Here is a 21,638-nt window from a genome sequence, read left to right as displayed (position 1 = left end):
AAGTGGCAAGAAACATGCCTCCAGATGGAATGATAATGTTGCTCTGTTTATGCTTGATGTGTAATTAGGCTATTAGGATATTAAGACTGTTTGCAAACATGTTAAGCCATAAATGCTTAAAAAGCTAGCACTATGATGGCTGTTATTTATTCATCAAAATGTATTCATGGCTTGGGAAACCTAGTCTTTGGTGTCATGTACTTTCTACACTCAGCCATCTTCACCAAACTCCTTCAGTGCTGAATAATGTCATAATACATATATGAAACAAAATGAGAATGTTCCTCATGCAACGCAAAGATGCAATGCAGATTAGGTGCACAGGACCGTAATTTGTTGCACTGCATTTATTCTAGATAAGAGTGTCCAACTGAACTATAAAACTGTCACGAAAAAAGAAAAGAACTTAACTGAGAAGCATACAGACTGGAATCTACAAACTTTACTCTCACGTTGCACACAATTTGTGTTTCACCACTGGCCAATAAATATTGACTAGAGAGTGATGCTTCACTGCATTAATTACAATCTATGATGCATTTGCCTTTTAGCAGAATGGTCTCCTGATATATAAACTCATCAAAAAAGCAAAGTGATCACCCAGTGTTCACAGATATGCATAAGCAAATAGTTATAGCAATGCATTAGAGAAATGGCTTTGCTTCTTAATTTACACATTGTGAAGTTAGTATTACAGTCCGCCTTAAAAACCAAATTCCAAAAGGAAACACTTGTTACTGTTGCGCTATTTATACCGTCAATTTCTCTATTTAATTTCTTGTATAATCCTGCAACCAGCAAAAAGCCACATAAATGAAGGATTTTGATTTTCAAGTAGGTTAATATAATCGTTTTAAGTTGATAAGAGTAGAGACTTATTGTATAATTTCGAAGCTTGCTGTGCACCACTGACAAATGAAATTTCAATATTAAATCCTGAAATGTCACTTTTGAGAGATAAGTGACTTTCAATTAAAACATGTTCATGAATATCTAAGCTAGGTTTTAGCAGTTGTACGATAGGGTAAACAAACTGACTTGTTAAGTGGTAAGCCTCATTCACATCCCTAACATTTCCCCACACACAGTCCTGCATTATCCTCTAGCCGTCACAGAGGATTTAGACGAGATACAAGTGTGTACACTGTGACCTGATTGGAGTCAGTCAATTTGCTAGTTTATTAAATCCCCGCGGTGCCCTGGCATAATGATTATTTAGTGAATTTGTGTCGCACAGCCAGGCATCCTCTGCCACCAGCAGGGTCAGCGAAGGGCACAGTCATTTGTTATCAGTATGCACATCCCACAGTCTGGTCATCAGCTGACATCAGAGACAAATGAGGGATTGGCCACAGCCATTCATTTATTGATGACCTCTTACTTTTTCAGAGCATGGACAGAAATACATGATGCTCAGTGTTCAATGTGAGCCTGGGGGTTGTTATGACGATTTTGAACTGTAACTGTGCACCATCTAGGAGAAAAGTTCACGGTAGGGCTGGAGGCAATGTAATTCAGTGTACTGCTGAAGGACACTTCGGCACAGCCAGACGACACAAAACAGTATGATATATTACAGAAAGCGTGTTATGATACAATACAGTACATGAATTGATGATGATGTCACAGGATGTGAAGTTGTGTAGTTCTGCTACCTACAAGAGAGAATTTTTACCCATTATTAAATGAGAATCTAAAAAAGCAGATCTAGGTCAACTGGACCAAATATTTTCAATAATGTATCCTATTTATACAGGTTTATACAGTATCATTTGTTATTAATATATTTATTATTAGGATATTGCAATGATGGCCTACTTCACACAATCATGACATTCAGACAAATATTTACTGGTAACAGCTGCATAATTGGCCAGTTATCATAATAATGACAAACTGTAGGGAATTTATAAGTGGTGGAAGTACGGAGGAGATAAAAATGCATGTGAATTAAAAAATAGATGGGTAAAAAAGATGTGAGATGAAAAATGGAGTGATAAATGAAAAGATTTGATTAATTTAAAGCTGATTTGATTAAACAGTCGTAATATGATAAAAACAGAGCCACGTTTCATTAGTTCCCCTGTCTTACATTCATCATTCACAACACAAAATCGCCATCTATCAATTAAGAAAAGTGGCCTCAAGGGTTGGAGTAAGAAATAGTTGGAAAGAAAATGAAGTGATGATAATGCCTACAGTTTAATAATAATGGAATAGAATAGAGTTATACATTGTTGATTTGATAAACTTGATTGACATTTTATTTGAAACAGTGTTGCTCTGATAATCCACTGGGCTGTGTTACTGTCTACTATTCATCATTCACAATACCCAACTGACATTTATCTTCTACAGCAAGCCATTACTGTTGCTTCTGCCCAAAATGTCAATCAAACACCATGCCCACTTCCATATGACAAAAGCCTTGACGACATATGATAGCTACAGAAGTTTGACACGGGACACTGAATTCAATGAATTTATTGTTTACCAGGGTGTTGTTATCAGAGTAATGGGTAACATTAATTCTGAAGGACTATAATTTAAGTTTAGAAGTTTGAGTCAAGCATAGAGGCTGTATAATGTGTAACTGTGGTTGTGTCTGTGCTTTATTTGCAGTTGGTTTGGAGCTCCGGTGCTGATACAGCGCATAGTGAACTGTAGAAAACCAGTTAACACGTCTACCTCTACAGCTTTCATAGTAAGTCACGTGTGACTTTTAAGGATCGACTAATTATCACCTGATATCTGATCTGATCTGATCTTTCCGATTATTGTAATTGTTTTTTGTTTGTTTTTTATCCGATCACTGATACATAAATTCATTTAAAAATGCACTTCTTTGGGGTTCCCTGGTGGCTCACATGGTAGCTGAGTCATTGCTGCTATCACGTTGTTAATATATAACATTTAAATAACTGAAAGCAACTAAAGGCTTTCCAAGGCTGTATTGCTGTAATAAATAGAACAGTTGTTTGTTCTTTAAGGAAATGCATATCGGTTCCAAATATCGGTATCAGTCTCCTTGATCGCTGATAATCAGTATCAGAATCGGCCCTGAACAAACACATATTGGTCAAACCCTTCTGACAATGTTTTGATGACTGATGACACCTAAATAAGCTGAGTTAGCATGAACTATGATTCATTTGACGGCTCCTCACTGTAGCTTCTTGAGCAAGCATAAGCTGCACAGACTGAAAACAACTTCCGACAACTCTGTTCATCAGCTGTCCATCATTTACTTGATTCTTGACATCTTGACACTTGACAATAGACAATCACCTAGATTATGTAAAAACAGACTTGCTGACATTTTAAACTAAAGTAAACTACTCGGATTAGAACTGCAAAACCTTTATTCAACACTTACATTACTACAGTAAATTCTAAATCTAACGTGTTAAATCTATAACCTTGTTTGATGAAGTTCTTTAATAACAGTAACAAATCAGCTAAATCTTTTGGTGTGTAGAACACCTTTAAGATGCGAAATAAATGTATTAAATGTCTCAACGCTCTGTGCAGGAAAAATGTTAACCTTTAGTCAGAGCATGTAGGCAACACCAAGGTCCTGACACATGTAACTTCCGTGTGCATCGTTTGAAGGGCATCATCCTCTGATGCATGCATAATGAGGTGAACACCGTGTAAAAGGATAACGGACACACTGGAACATGGCTAACATGATCAGATTGTCATTGCATATGGATCAAAGCTTCTTAGAAAAAGGCAAACATGGGAACAAACACAAAGCAATAAAACGGAAACTGCCCTCCACAAATGTGTAACAACCTGCTCTCTTTGTAAAGCCATTTGAGCTGCCTTCTGACATCTCTAGTCTAAATGCTCACAACCTTAAGCAATGTGCCCCAATGTTTTGAAGCACATTCACTCTTGGACATGCATCCCCTGTTCAACAAGCTAAACTGAATTTCCTATTTCTGTCTTCTTCTTCTCTTCGTGAACTAAGAACGTTCGTCTGGTACTGTACCCATCTGATGTTTTCCATTACAGCAGCTCTGAGTCCTGGGGGAGAGAGCAGAGTGTGGTAAACAACAGTCAGAGGCTCTAAGCTCACTCGGTGCACTGAGTTAAGCTGGCCCACAAGGCCCATGAACGAGAACAAGGGGATGCAAATCAGAATAAACTACTACTAAAACAATGCTAAAACTTTACATGGCACATAAACAATGTCACATTCCCTCACTCTAGCTGACACTTTGCTCAATTAACTCCTTTGAAAGTCTCAGCAGACGTTCTGCTGGTATGCAAGGCTGTGTGGATAGCTGCTGATAGTGGAATACACAAGTATCTACAATAGCAGGAGCAGTTAAGTGTATTTTTAGCCGACCTGTTGTCAAGCAAACAAAAAGTTTAATGTATTTACGTCTATGGATATGGTGTCATTCAATCTGCAAATTATGCAGGGTTTTCTCCAACAATGACTGAATTAAACTGTGACCATTAGTAAGGAACAGCAAGCTCCTGAATGTCACCAATTTGTTGACAATAAATTATTTGTGACATATTTATGGAAAAAGCAATTTAATGGCCCGAAGCACGATTCATTTCAGCCAGGTTGAGTTGTAGGTATGCACAGCCATGTACATTTCATTTTAGACTTGCAATAAGGTAACAAATAGTGGTTTAGTTTTGCCTAGAGACACTTCAACAAACGTTTAACAATCAGACAGCATTCTGAATGAGGAGACAACCCTGCTATAAAAGATGTGTCACTCAAAAACACAGCAAATTGCATAATTTGAGGGTACTACAACAGTATACAATAAAAATACAAAATAAAAATTTTGTTTAGTTTTGTTTGGCTCTGTGTATTTATCCTTGGGCTATCAATTCAATGTTGTGCCCAAAAACAACTGCACTGCCAAAGGATGACCTCTATAACTAAAATTAGGCTTGGAGCAATGTTTCTGAATTCCACATTTTAATTTCAGAGGCTACTTGATGGTTTACCATTGCATTTAAAACTGTACAGCTCCTGTGTCTCATGGAAGATATGCACAGCTTAAGCTGTGAGTGTAAATGTGCATAATTCTCACTGTTTCACACTCAGTTGTCAATTTAGAAAGCTCCTCAGATTTGAAATATGGAGATATATGCAGCATCTTAACCGGAAGTATTCTTGGCAAACAATGGTAATACGTGTCAGACAGTTATCTTCAGCCTTCACACGTCATATCAAAGACTCATTTCTGCCCTCAGAGTGTAGTTCTGCTGAAAGACCTGTATCCATCAGCAATTGTACGAAGGTGTTGTCTTATCGCCTGCTGAAATGAACTTCCTCTCCTTACCCCATCGTATGCTAGTTGCCGCACTGTGACAACATTTTTACTCCTGGTGGCATAAACAACTCGTGAACATTTTATGTGAAGCTATTTGAGGCATAAGAGCTTTTTCAACCCTTTGGAGCTGAATAATCCACTATGTTTAAAACATTGATGACTTCCCTTCCACCTCAATGAGTACGTTCCATAGTCCTTCCTTTGAAATGCAAAGCACAAGTGTGTCATGCCATGTCTTATATCTACTAAGTTCACAGTTTTTTAGGCAATAACAACTCACCATGTAACTGTCATATGAAACATATACAATTATTTTAAATCTAGTTTCATACTGTAACGTGGTTGGACTGTTTTGTTTCTAATTTGCATGTCCCTGTTTTTCCTTTTGCCAATTTTGTTTCGTTTGATGAGTTCAATCTAGTCTAACTGTATGTGAACAGAGGACAAATCCTTGGTATCACTAATAAAAGGGGAAGGCCTATTCCTTTTTAATGAAAACTGAGCTCTGCAACCTGCTGATTTGGAACCTTGCCAGCCTTACTCTGCGTTTCTACTTCTTCTAACTTCTAACTAAAAAATGTAACACTCACGGTGAAGAGACAGCATTTGCATTCACAGTTTAGACATTTACCTCTTATACGAGATGACGGAACAGTGAAATGCAATTTCCTCTTTAACAGTAAAAGGGGCCACTGTAAAAAGTGCAAGGGTCAAAGCCAAAACGTGCTGACAAGAGTAACAGCAAAAAATACTCCTGTGTGCCTCAAATGATCACGTTCGATAGAAAGGTGTTAGATAAAGAAACACAGCAAGGGGGAATGTATTACATTTTTAAACAAGACAGGAACATTTTCAGTGCAGGTATAGGAGGCAGATATGGGATGGAGGAGTGTTTACTACTGAACATCCATCATGTAGCTCTCTACAAATACAGCTGACAGCACATGGATTGACTGTGTTGGGTGTTTGTGAAATCTAAAGAAAAACCGAATCGAGTCACGTACAATTTATTCATAAAATGCTGTCTGACACATTCATCAAAAACCACTTTGTAGAGTACAAAGGACATAGTTTAAATACAAATTAAAACTATATGAATAAACAGCATGTGGAATATTCTTCAGCTTGTCAGTGGTTCACAAAGATATTAATAGCCACACTATGGCTGTTCTCTACAGTGCCTATTAAAAATACCCCCTCCCCACTGTGGACTTTTTTTTATATTTTATTGTTTTGCAACTTTGAATCACAGTGAATTAATTAGGCTCCATTGACACTGATCCACCAGGAAAATGAATGAAAACATCATGTCTTTGTTTTCCCCACAAGGTTTTGAATTAATGCAGAAAATAAGGTCTGTTTTTTTATGTAAACACTTTGTTCTGGGACATAAATTACATCCATTAATCTCTCAACTGTGATTTCTGATGCAGTGTGTTATTTTTCTTTTTATACTAATTGTATGTGTGGTTCAAATATGCTGAAAATGTTCATTTGTGGAGATTATCCTGTTGAGCAAGGTGTGTGCATATGTAGTGTATATTACAGACAACTAAATGCAAAGTAGTAGCAAGCACGGTACAACGAAAATAGCTACACACCAACCAAGCTGAAGAAAATCCATGATTCGCTTTAAATAGCATTCAGAGCCTATCAGAATTATTAAATCACAAAATGTTAGGTTCTTCTAGTCATTAATATTATCTTCCCCTAACTTTATTCATGTTAAGGTCACCTGGTGACACACTGACGTGACTCCATAATAAATAAGAACTATAGGACTATGAGAGATGGTTCAAGCTAGTAAGTGGACCTTACAGTAGGTTAGGATTACTTTGGCAAACATGTAGTTTCTCTAAAGTTATCAAAACTTTACTTTAACCAGATCAGGGTGTTAGGGTTATCCTACCTTTCTGTGCTGCACAGACTGTAGAGATTAGCAAACATGAAGAAAAAAACATATCAGCAATCATCAAGATGTTGCATTTATTTCAATAATCAAACAATTTGGCTGGGTGAAGAGCTGCGGCTGGTTTACTTTTTCATTTGCAGCCACCTTGGCCCGTAGGCTATAACTAAACAGTTAATTTGGTTCGGCACTTTGCAGATCCGCTCTCAATTTCACACATACATCTTCTCAACTCTTGTAATTGTTGTTCGCCATAATGATGGCTTGTACTGCAGCTCAACAAACGCCATCAGCTCGTGGAAGGCCCCTCCTTCCACAAAGTTAACCAGGAGAATATACACGGTCACTATTTATGTCATGAGCCTGCTGATATTCTCTGTCCTGGTAGCATCCCAACTTTGCTTGCCAACACTGCTCTTGTAAAACAATGAACTCATAGCCATCTTCCACTTAAACTGTTATCATATCAATATTTTAAGCTTATTAACTTAATAGTTTTACATTGTGATCTCCAGAATAATTTTCAAGCACTGTAGCTTTTTGAGAAAACGGCGGTGCTATTCCAAAGTGTTAGATACATTTAATCACAATATCTCATCTTATGCGGCTCATCCCTTTTCAGATTGTATCTACAGGTTGTGAAGATTATTAGGCTGCCTGTCATCACTGTAGTGTTTCTGCCTTCTCAGCCAAAATGTGATTACAGATGCTAATTAAATATTTGAGTGTTATTTATAACTTTAGTTACTTACGAACTTACAAAAGCTTAACCTAATTATATTCAATAAGGGAACAAAAAGATTCAAATGTAATAAGATCATTCAGTGTACCCCTTTAAGAAAGGTATGAAGACTTGTTTACTTAAATGTAAAGATAAACTCTAATCTCTCTACAATATCCCTATATGAGCAAGTAAAATACAATTTCCATTTTTGATTTAATAATTTTGTACATCCCACTGCTCAGCTACTTGATATGCGTTATTACTTTTAAGCTGTAGAAGACACAATGTGGCAGAGACATCAGCTAATGGAATAAAATCTACACTGCATATCCATCACTCTAATGCACCTGCTTTTATTGAGTTACTATACTTGTTACTTTCTCCTTTCAGATTTTACAATACACTGTTAGACTGACTGAACTCAACACTTACATGTGCTTCAGCGGATGCTACAATATTTACATGTATTCAATCTTTGCAAAGCCCATGTAAAGGCAACACTACTGTCATGGACATGTTGTAAAATGTAGCCATGTGAAATACTTGAGTCATTGTCGAAAAAAAGAACACAAAAATTGCAGTAAAAAGACTAAAAGAAATGTATTACTTCCACCCTCTTACAGCGGGTATGTGTGCTGGTCCCTGGCTGAGTGCATGTGCTAGAGAGTGAATATGAGAGCACCTGGCAGCCACTTGGCAACTTTCCGTCCCATTTTATTCCCTTACCTAATGACTGAACGTGGGCCCGGCTCCTCTCTCTTATTCTGTCCACATCAGGATGCAGCACTGAGAGCGTTTCCACCAACAACCCCATTTATCAGAGATTGCAGGCTAATTGTAAGCACCCTACGCTGCTCCCATTACTACTTCACATTACAGTGAGCTGTCTGGTTGGTAGGCAAACAGCAGAAAGCCGAGTAGTTTCTCTTGCCATATCTTATATTTGTGGGTTAGCTTCCTCTTTTATAGTAGTGTGGTATAATTGTAAGGATGTCTATTTTTAAGTATCAAATATTATGATACAAAGATGAGGAATCTCTCGCAAAGTAATACGACTTTAAAGAATAATTAAGTTTCAGAATTTTCTTTAGTTGGTTTCAGAGTTAGAATTCAGAATTTTTAGATAGATTAAATCGGGGTAAGCGTCAGTTTAAGGTGTGTTTACGGCAAGGATGTCTGGTGAAGATGAGATTTAGAGGAAGAAACAGATAGCTATATATGGTTGAATGCTCAAGGGAAATCAAAGCAAATACACATTTTACTTTACTACAATTTATAGTTTGAAATTTCTTCTTCTGTTCATGATGGCTTTGATGGACACCTGTAATCTTCGTTCCCTGGAGCAATAACCTCCTTTGACCAATATTTTGAAGTAATTTCAGAAGAGGAACGATTCATTTGATTCAACATACCCGTTAATTTATACCTGTAGTAGGCATTCTTTTTACCCGTTCATTTATACCTGTTTTAAAGTAATGGATATCTTATTTTGTAATAATTCTCATAGTTCTTTCTTTCTCTGTCCCAGGTTGAAAAACTGAAGGGAGGGATCAAGGCTTTGGTTATATAGCCTTCCAAGGGTTATACCGTTTAAACTCAATAGGGGCCTTTTTCAAACGGAAAAATAAAAAATAAATCCAGTGTCACCAAAACATAGGCTATGAACTGAATAGAGAAGAGATTAAAGCTCCTCCTGTCTGACAAAAAACAATAGCAAATGGGATTTTTTTTTTTTTACCATGATGAAACTCACATAAAAGACCATCTAAGATTTCAGCTCAAGAAAGAACAGAAGAAAACAAAAATTGCAGTTGTGTTTTTTTCCCCAAGCTGCAGCGATAAGCTTAACCCCTGCTGAGAACAAAACCATACAACAAGACAAGAGTCTACTGTCAGTCAAGTTGACTTTTTATATCTTTCTACGTGCGAACAATGAGACTAACAGTGCAACAAAAAAGGAGCTTTGAAAGATAATATGGAATCTGAGTGTGTTAGAGACACTAAGACCTTAGCTGTTTTCACTCATAGGCTGTATTCATGCTTCCTAGATTTACCCCAAATGCTGTTTTTGATATTAAGACTGTCACTGCTTTGAGGCGATTAATGTCAAGCTCCTGGAGGAAGTGGGATAAAGACTTCTGAGAATTTATACTTGTATTGGAAGCCACAAAAATTTAAGAAGTCACTTTTATTTTGGACGTAAAGCACAGTAGAATAAAACAAAATAGTTGTATGTGAATGGGATGAATGGTTCTCCAATGGAGTTATGTCATGTTTGGACACTTGTGCGGTCCTGCCATTCATATAAAAAGGTACATTAAAGGTAATCTTGGCTGAAAGCAGGAACCGTCCTTCAAGATAATGTTCCTTCCTGTGATCATTGCGTTGACCTTCAGATGGAGAAAAAAGTACTGCTATTGCCAAGCCTTCATCATTATCTACTGTAAGTACTGCGGGTTCATGAAGATCACTTAGAATTATTGATGAATCTCAATTAGATTCGTCTCACTCCATTTAATTTTACATATTCAGGATATGGTTTGCCAAAAATTATGGGTATCAACATCCTGGGAGTCATTTATACACTGAAGATGAGTGTTGATGGTAATATTGTTGATCTTGCTAAGTGTGCAGCACGTTATGCTTCCTTTGGCAGTACTGATGATCGCCATGACACCTATCACTCTCTTTTTTACCCTTGCGTGTGTTATTATTTTCCAATAAGCACTTCAACATTCTTTGCAAGTTCATTAAGTAATTCAAAGACCTGAAAATAAATTGCATGCCATAGCAGTTTATTACTGTATGGCCCATTAACATTATTCTTTTGGCCTAAGACAGTCAATTAGTCATTGTTTACCAGCATTAATAACTCTCTCTCAAGCCAGGAGCCAGACAACTGAGTTAAAAATCTTGTGTGATCAGGATTCAGAATCCGTAGAATGAAAATGTGTTGAATAATGGTACTGCTATTACTGAATAATGGTTCTCATAAAGCACCCAAAGGGTTTTTTTCTGGGGATAACAGTGAATTTCCAGCATCAGAACTGATAACGTGACTTGAGTTTGAAGCTCATTTGGTTTTCAAAGAAATCACAAGTTACACAAGTCCACAAAATCAGTCTTCCATTAATTTCCATTGGAACCGTTCCAGACACCTCCTATGTACATTTCAGTTTCTGCAAAAAGATTTTTTGACTTTAAACCAAAGAGCAAAGGCAGTCAAACAGCTAACTTGCTGTTAAAAATGTGTATCCAGGGGTGAGGGCCACAGAGACATCTAATTTAATCGGCATTTGAAGAAAACCTCTTTGAACAATAATTTCTCATAGGTAGTAGTTCATTAGAAGTCTGTGCTCAGGCAGGAAACATTCAAGTAGTAGTCAAATTATGGTTCAGAGACCTGCTAGTTTACATTCTAGCCATCTAATTATGAACTGAATGACACCAGAATGAGGACACCAGGTGAGTGCAGTTATTGAGCAGGTACAATTGAAAACTACTGTGGGCTTCCTTTTTTTTAAATATAAATTAGGCTTTGGGAACACACAAAACCTAGTTTAAGTCAGTATGTGGTATGAAATTGTGACAGTTAATTTAACTTAGGTACATTTTTACTTGTAGTAGGAGAAAACAAACTGGTATATATATACCTCATAACATTATTAATGGTTTTGTTTAAGGGTCCTTGCACTGACAAAAATAACCCGAATAGAGACATTATCAATGTTATTAGTTACAGTTGTGACTAGCTGATGGACTAATTAATATCCACTGGGAGAAAGGCTTTGAGAGGGTGCCCAATGTACCAAGGCTGACTCCTTGCTGCATGTCATGTATTAAAAGTTAATTTCAGCCAAATAAAAGAACAAACATTGTTCTTGTGGTATTATATGATTTGTTTTACAAAAAAATCTAGTCTGTTCTAAAATACATGTTCTCTGCCATAACCTCTTTAAAAGTTCCTTCACAGCTGCACTATAGAAGTACAAGCCATTTACAGTAAATGTAGTGTAAATTTAGAGACAGAATTAGAATTAGTTAGAATCAGTCATTTATTGCAAATTGTCTCCAAAACTTTGGGTTAGCATACCTCAGCTCATTAGTGTCCTAAACACAGAGATTCATCAACTGTTATCACATAATTCATAATATTCATGCTGTGTATGAATTATGGTTTTTGGTTTGCCATTTTAGGTAAAAACTGAGCATTATTTAAAGAACACTGGCCCGTATTAGAAGGTTTTTCAAACACAGGGGAGGATTAGCTTCAGAAGAGATTTGGAGAATGATGGTTAGATGACCAAATGCAGTGTAATTTTAATCTTTTTGTGGGTGTGTTTTTGACATCGGTCAGGTCATACTGCTATCAGATAACTTATGAGCTATATCCAAGGATTTGGACACTCATCCACAAAAAAAAAAAATCTAATGAGCAGCAATTTAAAACAGTGCACGAAGACCTGCAGTGCAAACACAACCTAATGCTCTTTGAAGTGCAGGGTGACCATGAAAGGTATAGTCAGCTTTCTCCCCTGAGGAGGTGACAGAGTTTTACCGTACAGTATTTAGGGCAGACACAACTGTCCTCTTATGTCTTAGTGGGTCAAGGAGCATAAGTGGCCTGTAAAGCTAGCTAGAAAGTCCTGTGGGAATTCAAAAGGAAAAAATCCTATAGGCCATTTTTTCTTTATTTTTTAACTCGGCAACCCAGCATGTCAGTGGTGCTTATAAGCAGATGGTGCAGTGCAGTTCCACAGCCTCTCTTTAAAAACTGCTTCTCTCTCTGCACTCTGTGAAACTACACCAACTTGATTAAGACTTACTGTATGAAAGCTATTACAAATTAAATTGTGGCAAAACAGTGAAAGGTTAGATAGAACAACAGGGAGTCTTCCAAATAATTCTGTCTGGGAAAAGTGCAGTGCAACGCCGCATTCAGCGCTCCTCTGTACAGCTGTGACGCGTTATTAAAAGTGTAACCCGGGCCCAGGGGGTGGCGTGTAATTTTAGAATTAATATACAATTTAGAGCTTGGTGTTTGCAGCCTCTGAATTATTCAAATGTACTTCTGATATGGGCTTGGGTCTGGTGGGGGTAAGGCAGCTGCCATGCATACAAATTAACGTATTATGTCAGTATATGAACGAATGGGAGACAACATAGATTAGGTGAACATAAACATTGGTGCCAGGCAACAAAACAAGATGTTTGCTCTTGTGCAGAGTTCAAACCTGAAAGGCTGCACCATACTAATGGGAATAATGTAGGATGTTTGATTGTTATTTAAGACTGATATTACAGTCTGTCTGTAGGGAAAACCAGTACACCTTCATATGTCACCACAGAATATTGAATAAGAATAATAAGAAGAATAATAATAGGTTTATTCAACACATCAACAACATACCTCTGTCACCATAAACTAAATTTCACTGCTGTGATATGGATTGATTGTTCATTCATTAAATGTGTAATGTTGGCTAAAATACAGTTGTATATCAATATACCTCTAGGATGTTTATACATGTAAATGAAGGTGAAAGTTAAAAGCAAATACATTATATATTACAACAATGTCAAACTATCCACTGCGTTTAGAACTGGATTCAGTCAACGTAATCTGGTTGACAAATGTGAAACTGAAACACAGAACAGAACAAAAGTTGTTAAAAAAAGCTTTTGCTTAAAAGTTTATGCCAATAATGTCAACAAAGCACTTAAGGGATACTGAATTAGTTTTTTTTATTGGCAAGTAAAATAAATAATATTCCTGTTAAAACAAACAATACAGCAACAATGATAGAGGATCTAGTGCTGTGTAGTTGTTTCACCTCACAATATGTACTGAAAAGGCCATCAGCTATAGTAATGTCAACACACATGCATTATTTATTGAAGTGATGAAGTTGGACTGCTTCGGCAGCTTCCACTGGACACAAGTGACCTGACAAACCTGATCAAAATCTCTCCAAAGGAGATTATGAAGAACGTCCCCTGACATAGGCAATGTGCCGTTTCTAGTGTGTCACCACACCTGTAAAGATTATTCTAAAAAAAGATTAATTTATTAAAAAACATTTAAAATTTGAGCTTCAAATTTATAATAGTTGTTTTGGTTCAAGAATATTGAATATTTTCTGTAAATAAATATCGAGGGTCTAAAATTGCAAAAGGGCTCTTTTAACCTGATACAAGCATGACATAAACACATTTGTCATTTGTTGAAACAACAGGACTTTGCTACACTGAACATGGTCTGTAAACAGCAATAATGTTAGTCTCTCGTTTGCACACCATACCAGCAAAAGTCATTCTTCATAACAGTGTTGCCACCGCTGACACTTTTTGTATGTAATGAGGAGGGTAAGATTATCTCAAAAAGTTCCATCAGGTATTTCATATGGCTAAATCAGTCTATTTATTCCATAAAATTGCATTTCACTGGCAGCCCAAGGTCTTGCTGCAGTCTGCATAACAAGCTCGGTTAGTGTGGCACGCATTCGTTCTGGGACTCCAATTACAGAGCATCCGGGAAAACGGCTGGCATTTTTCTGTCTTTGTCTCTTCCGTGTTGACATTCAGTTAGAGTTTATAGGGTGCTGCAATCCCTCGATCTATAATTATTTTTTTTTGTTTTCTCATCCACATTAAATGTAGGAATATAACATCCATCCATTTTCTAAACTGCTCATCGTGTTCAGGGTTGCAGCACACATTAGGTGAAAGATTGGGCAGGGTACTCCCTCGACAGGTCGGCAGTCTATCACAGGGCAAGGAATATTACAGTCTCAGACAATTGAACGCTTTCAAGTATGTACTGTATGTTTTATTACAGGACAAGGCTGAGAGGGAATTCACCACTCGACAATACAACAGACTATCAGCCGGTCTTGATTTTGAGAGTTTTTTAAAACCTCAGACAGGCAAATATTATAAGTTTTCTTGTCTTGTGGTATTGCTTTAGGTTGTGGAGATGAAGGAAGCCCAGCACTTTAATGAATGTATTCTGCAGGAGTTTTAAAACACAGACTGAGTCTCCACCTGTTCTCCACCAGGAATTCTTTGGCATAATTTAGTAAATATTAACTGGATCACTGTACTTCGTTCAGCAGCTCCTGTCTTCTCTCATTGTGGCTCACTAGATGTCTATTCAAAATGTAAATGGTGACGTAGCTTGTAAAATTGAAGTTTTAATGCTAAATTGACCCCAGTTGGGTAATAATGAGAAGCCTCCAATGTACGGGGTGAATGCTTGAATTATTTATGATTTTCCCTACAGTTAGCTTGCCTTCTCGTTATCGGGGCTGGAAATGAGTTTGCTGAAAACTAGCCAAAGTGAGATCTCCCCTCTCGGCTTACAGAACATGGCGCATTAAAGTGAATCACAGCAGACAGCTGGGGCCGCCCTTTATGGTAATGCACCCTCTACAATTACTGCTTCGACCTTCCCTGGTGAAGAAAAATGGGGAGACGTCCATTTAGCGGCCCTTTCAAACACTTAGTGGCAGACATGTTGGGCAGTAGGACCACCTTTTGCCTGACATTGACTCTTGTTTAGAGGAGACACAGAAGACATTAGAAAGGTGACAGGTTGACAGATGAGATGCATCTGTCAAACAGCAAGAGGACCATAGCGCATTAATGCAGCCACACCACCATGTACCACACTGGTAGATGAAGCTGCTTGGGGATAATGGTGCCAACTACAGTGGCTATAATTATTGCTTTCATTATAGATTAATATATCTATTGATTATTATTTAAAGTAAGCAACATTTAGGGAAAATGCTCCAAGATATTCAAGTTTACAATAATATAAAATCAATCGAGTTGAATGGATATTGATAGGTCTGCGTTACAGAAGTCTAGTGTCCGGGGTCGAGTCTAGTCAGTACTACTACCGTGTCTAGTCAGGTCTCCTTGATTAATCGGTAGCGGCCCTAAAAATAATATGACGGTCGACCGCTATGTAAGTATATTGCACAAACCTCTATTACCATCCACTGAAACTTATTTCAACTCCACTGCATCTAATATAAACTGATACAAAACATGCAGGAGAGGGTGGACATACAGCATTATCCTCCAAAGCTTCATGTTAAAACCATTGTTCAGGTCTGATCTCTTCCACACTCCCTTTCTTTGTTTCACGCCCCTGTGGGCCACTAACAATGGCGAAGCTGACACATCCTCTACCGCTAGTTTCACACACGTACAAGATTTGGTCAATGCATAATTGAGGATTCTCCTTTAAAATACGATATTGATGTTGAGGTGTTAGGTGGTTTGAACCACAATGTTGTTTTCCAACGTCTGTTCAAACTTTGTCATGACACATACATGTTACAATAAGAATACATATGAAACAATATGTATCTCTACAGACTATAATTTATTCAGGTGTCAGGTTGGATAACTCCACAGTGACAAACTTGCTTTCATCCAGAGTTTAAAGTATCCACTTAAGTGAAAACCAGAGGAAATCACCACAGCACATGTTTGCACTGGAACATGGTTGGGTGACTGTGTTAAAAGGTGATTATCTGGTGAGGTCTTCATGTTGAGCTAAAAAAAAAAAAAATGGTTGAAAGAGGAGGGGAGGGAGTGATGTGCTCCTAATGGATTTCGGATTTTGTTAAGGCGCTTGTTTCCGTTGCTTTCTATTAAAAAAAGAATACATAAATCCTTTATACCATGGATAGTCCCAAAAGATCCCACAGCACATACACGTATACATATTCTGTTGCCTCCATCAGACAACAATCCTACACCTAACCTGTATGATGTACAAGGCTGGTTGAATACATCACATCTCACAGGACAGGAAGGAGGAGGAAGGAATAAGAAATTTAAAGAAACTCACCCTTTATCCTCAGGCTCTCAGGGATCCCATCCTGTTGGAACAAGAACAAAGAGAAAAAGAAATCACAGTTATAATAAACCACCAGATCATCAGCTTCAACAACATGACACAGAGCTGTTTTCATTTAGCTGAATGAGTGCTCGTACCATAGAAATCGTATTCTATAGGCCACTTAATAAGCAAGTCTTTGCAAATGGCTCAGTGTTCAGTTGAGACCATACGTCAATGTATGCATGTTCAGGTCCAAGGATTTCACTGAGTGACCGCAAGAACTCAAACACAATGTGCCTGTTTGAATTAATGATACACTCATAAATCAGACAATGTGCCATTAATGTTAAGTGGTCATTTTGCCTCACTTTCATTTACAGTGGTAAAACTTTCAACTGGTTACCATAGTCACATCCCTTATGATTTTATCTTGTGCTTTAAGGATATTTTATTTCTTATTGTTTTCCTGTTCTTTAGGGATCTTGTTCATGTTGTGCTGTTTGTTGTTCAGATTTGTTTAATTATCTAATTCTTACTTTGCCTTCTCCTTGAATGAGTAGCTACATATTGCCTTTAGAACCTGTTATCTTTCTTTCTTGCTTTTCAATTTCTAAGAGATTGGATGTCCATATATGTTTTTTCACTGGCGTCACTTGAGCAAATTAGTACTTCAGTTTCCTCATTTACAGCAAACCCAAATATTTCTGGAATGTATTTGACAGAAAAAGACATAGTAGACCCACTCAAAAAAAGAAAAGAAAAAGTGCAGAGACTAAAAAGAGTAGATAACCATGAACCCTTGAGTCGGTGCACGTATAAAATCAGCTGCCTTTAAAGGATGCATGGTGATGATGGTTGTAGAAAATGCTGTTATCAAGACTACTATTCTGAGTAGCTGCTCTCCACAAACCATGAATACGAAAGAAAGGGGCATAAATATTTGATTTCTCTACAGTGAAATCTGCATAGCTCATCCTTCTCGTTCTTGTACAGAAAATTCAGGCTCTCTTTCTACCAGCTCAAGCACTGTGGTGTTATGGAGATGATGCATTATGCAACAGGTCTACAGTCAATAATGAACAGTGTCCCCTGACTGCCTACTGAAAATAGAAGATTACATATTCCTGGGTTTGCACAGAAAATCTGCATACTGCAATTAATAGTATGTGATACGTCTTACGTATTTTACATATATGTGGATAATTCTATCCAAGAGATCTCACTGGTTAAAAAATCATTTTGACTGCAAGAATAACTCAGCTCAAACTACTTTTTTGGTTATTACTTTGCACTATACCAGCTGTGTTCTGTCCGTACACTTGCATGAATAACTGATGTTGCTAATGAGACCCTTACCAGAGGAAAGAAAACCCACATGAGCAATAACATATAGCAATAATAATATTTTAAGTCCTAAGTTGAGACTTCCTATGGCAACCCAGCTGCTGTTAAGTACAACTGTTTTTATGTACTGCGGCTGAAAAGTTATTATATATAATAACAGATACTAAATCATCATGAACATGTGACATTCATGTTACAACTGCCTCAATAACACTTTTTTAGAAAAGCAATATATGCATTTTGGGTAATGCTATAGTTTTATTGATTACTTTCTCAATTATCTTTTTGTAGTATCGCCACATTTGAGAAGATGGAAGAAGCTAATTTTCAGCATTTGTGATTAGATATTTTGACTAAAATGAATACAAACATTACCATTTTCAGAGGCAGGCTTAGGACCAGTCACAACCAATTCATATTTGATGACTTTAAAGCCTGGAAATATTCCCCCTTGTGTAAAGCCTTTATTTACCCAGCTATACAATCAGCATACTCGATTTGTTGTTGAAAACCAGTTGAGATAAAGTTGAGATGACACTGAATCTAACTAACTAAAACTAACTTAAACATCATGATCTGGTAACAAGCTGTCCCTGCATATCATCTTTCTGGATGTTTTACAAAACATTGTTGACTAGCGACCCAGTAGGCCCAAATCACTGAAAACACCTGTGGCTCTCTGACATTCTTCGTATCCTCCCCACCCTCTGGAGGAGGTGACATTTCGAATTGCACTACAGGTAGGGAAGATATCAAATGGGGCTTATTTGCATATGGCAGACAGTGTTCACACTTCATTTGTTTGAAGAGAGTGATTTCCCCAGAGCCGCTGGCAGGCCCATCTCTACTGCTCTGAGACTCTAGGGACAGTGAAGCACCCAGCTGTACAACCTGTGGTTCATCTGCCCCTGTCACAGCTAGCTGGCTGACCGCCCACATCTCTCTCTCTCTCACTCTCTCTCTCTCTCTCTCTGGCTTTATCTCTCAACCCCCATTCCTCAACCTATACCACCCTCCATCTTTTCCTCTCTCTTCTCCTGTTTCAGATCTCACATCCCTCACTCCTCCACACCATAAACTTTTCAAGTACACTTCAACTTGTAAGATGTAATGGCAAATTAAAATAGCTATATGACAAGTGAGTAGAATAGGAGAACGCAATATCAGCAAGGCTGTATTTATCTTTTAGGCCTAGTTCGGATGGTTGATTAACAATAAACTTCCTCTATTCTCTTCAAAGTGACCACTGTTTTGGGGCAGCAGAGGTGCTGATGCAGATGGCTGGGGAAAAATGTTAACTGTCAACTTTAGCTGTGGCCAATGCGGGCTCATCTGGCAACAAACCAAAGACACAGAAGTGCATATACATAGTAGACTAGTTTGTAAAGTAAATACTGTAATCCTACTAGTTAATTCACAATCATTTAAAAAGAAGTTAAATTCTTATTCAGTGATGCATCAGATCATAATTGATGTGTGATCCGTACAGACTGCCCCCCTCAGTTGGGTACTTATGTGAACCGTGGACTAAATTCAACCATCATAACTTGAAAAAGAGTTTTAGTGACACTGTTACTTTTTAAAGAAATAATTACCTAAATCACGATGCAGAGTTGCAGTCAACAAGACAGATGCATGCTGTTTTTTACTCTGAAGTGCAATGATTGGAAGAGTGACAGATTTAAAAGCCTTCTCTTTTCGCTTTCTCCACTGAGTGAAATCCCGTAGGCTGTGACTGTCATTGTATTTTCAGTGGTGTGGAAACGGCATGCTTGTCATTACAGAAACCGATTATAAGATTGTAATGTTTATTCCAACTTCGTAAATATCTGCAGTCTTCCCCCTCGACACCCAGCTCTGTTCATATAAGCAGTTCTGCCCACCTGTGACACAACAGCTTTGAGCGTTGATGGGATATAGGGCGGGACTTTTCTTTTTAACTGATCTGGAAAATGATCTGATCTGTGAATCAACACCACGATACGAGCCAAACCAGACAGAGGTTTCTGATCTGTTGCACCCATAATTTCTAGGCCTGTAAAATCCATCCTCATAGTATTACTGTGCAGTGTTTTGGCATCAACCTGACAACCACTCCTTTTTCTTTGTATGCTGTTTTTGTCCAGCACCTGTTCCCAACTGGAGTTGTCCCTGTAAACCGTCTCCCTTCTTTACCAGAGTCACACCAACCTACATATATTAGGAGTATCAACTAAAATAAGTAACAAGCCAAAGAATAGCAAAGATAAGCATGCAGCAGAACAAACTAACCCAGGTTAACACCAGCATGGACACTGACATCTTATTATTGTTATAGCAGATTGGGTCCATACAGCATCTGCTTCTTCAGCCCCTGTGGAGACTTCACAGAAGCTGGTTACCTCAGCCTCAGGCTGGCTGCCATTTGAAAGTAGACAGCTCATCAAGATGAGTGACAAGGGTTGGGGCTAAAACTGACCGGCCGAGGAGGAGGAGGGTGGAAAAAATACTGACAGTAGTCACATTAAGCCAAACACTGCCCATTGAAGCTTTAACTGAAGCTACCGTAGATCAAATCTGTTACTTGTGAATTTTTACGATTTATTCTTGTTATTTCTCCCATTCCCTGTCTCTTTATCTCAATCTCATTTGCCCACCCCCACCCCTCCTCTCTCTGTCTCTCTCTCCCTCTTATCCCCTGTTAATCTAGATTTGCCATGTGGCCAAGCCAGTGCTGGATGGATGGGGCTTTGCACACAGTTGTCCTTGCCTCCATTTTGTTTGTCCTGACATAACAGCTTGATGTCAGAGCGACAAACTCTCAGAAATTGCTTTTGTCCCTCGTGGCCACTTTTCCACAAATTTATCAAATTACACATTGAGTCTCTCCATCACTCTTACAGTTAAACTCAACGTGAAAAAACTTTGGTGAAATAAGACCTTTTAAAATAAAAATCTATAATATAAGCTTGACCACAGTTAGCTATCACTTTGAGTGGTATCCCTCAGATTACAATCAATTATAATTATGGCTGGATTCTGGTGGCTAGGATATGTGTCCTATACCTGACCCCATGTGGAGGATTTCACAGTGAATTTCTGAAACAATACCAAGGGAATCATGGGTAGAGCATGTGACTAGCTGTTTATGGCCGAGTGCCTCCTGGTGATTGAAGTCTTTGTGAGGAAAGCTTATAAGGTCGTATCCGATCCCGTTACCCTTGTCAAACACTGTCCTTCAAAGCAAAGGAAAAGGCATAGCATTAACAGGGCTTGTGGTGGTGAGCTCAAAGGAGGTTCAATAGATTTCTCTGAATGTGCAAATAAGGAAATTAATGCAATTATGTAATTTAGAAAAAAAAACATTGTTTTTGTACTATCATGTCCCTTTAATTATGAACGTGAATTTAATTAGAATTTTTATTTGAACTTTAATTGCTGTAATTTTGTAACTAGAGACTTTGACTACGATCTATCCATTAAAAGTGCACAAACAAAATTACCGATTTGAGCTGT

At 37.8% G+C, this 21,638-nt stretch overlaps 1 protein-coding gene across 2 annotated transcripts in view; it reads right to left on the bottom strand.

The window, feature by feature from the left end:
• Window positions 1-21,638, bottom strand: part of fstl5 (follistatin-like 5) — a 166,951-nt gene that overhangs the window by 117,585 nt on the left and 27,728 nt on the right. For both annotated transcript variants that reach the window (XM_051419118.1, XM_051419119.1), the window contains exon 3: window positions 16,809-16,839. In XM_051419118.1, coding sequence (XP_051275078.1) covers window positions 16,809-16,839 — 31 coding nt within the window. The remainder of the gene's footprint in view (window positions 1-16,808; window positions 16,840-21,638) is intronic.

Source organism: Dicentrarchus labrax, unplaced genomic scaffold, assembly GCF_905237075.1.
Source record: "Dicentrarchus labrax unplaced genomic scaffold, dlabrax2021, whole genome shotgun sequence".
NCBI lineage: Eukaryota > Metazoa > Chordata > Actinopteri > Moronidae > Dicentrarchus > Dicentrarchus labrax.
This window is presented reverse-complemented; position numbering and strand designations above follow the sequence as displayed.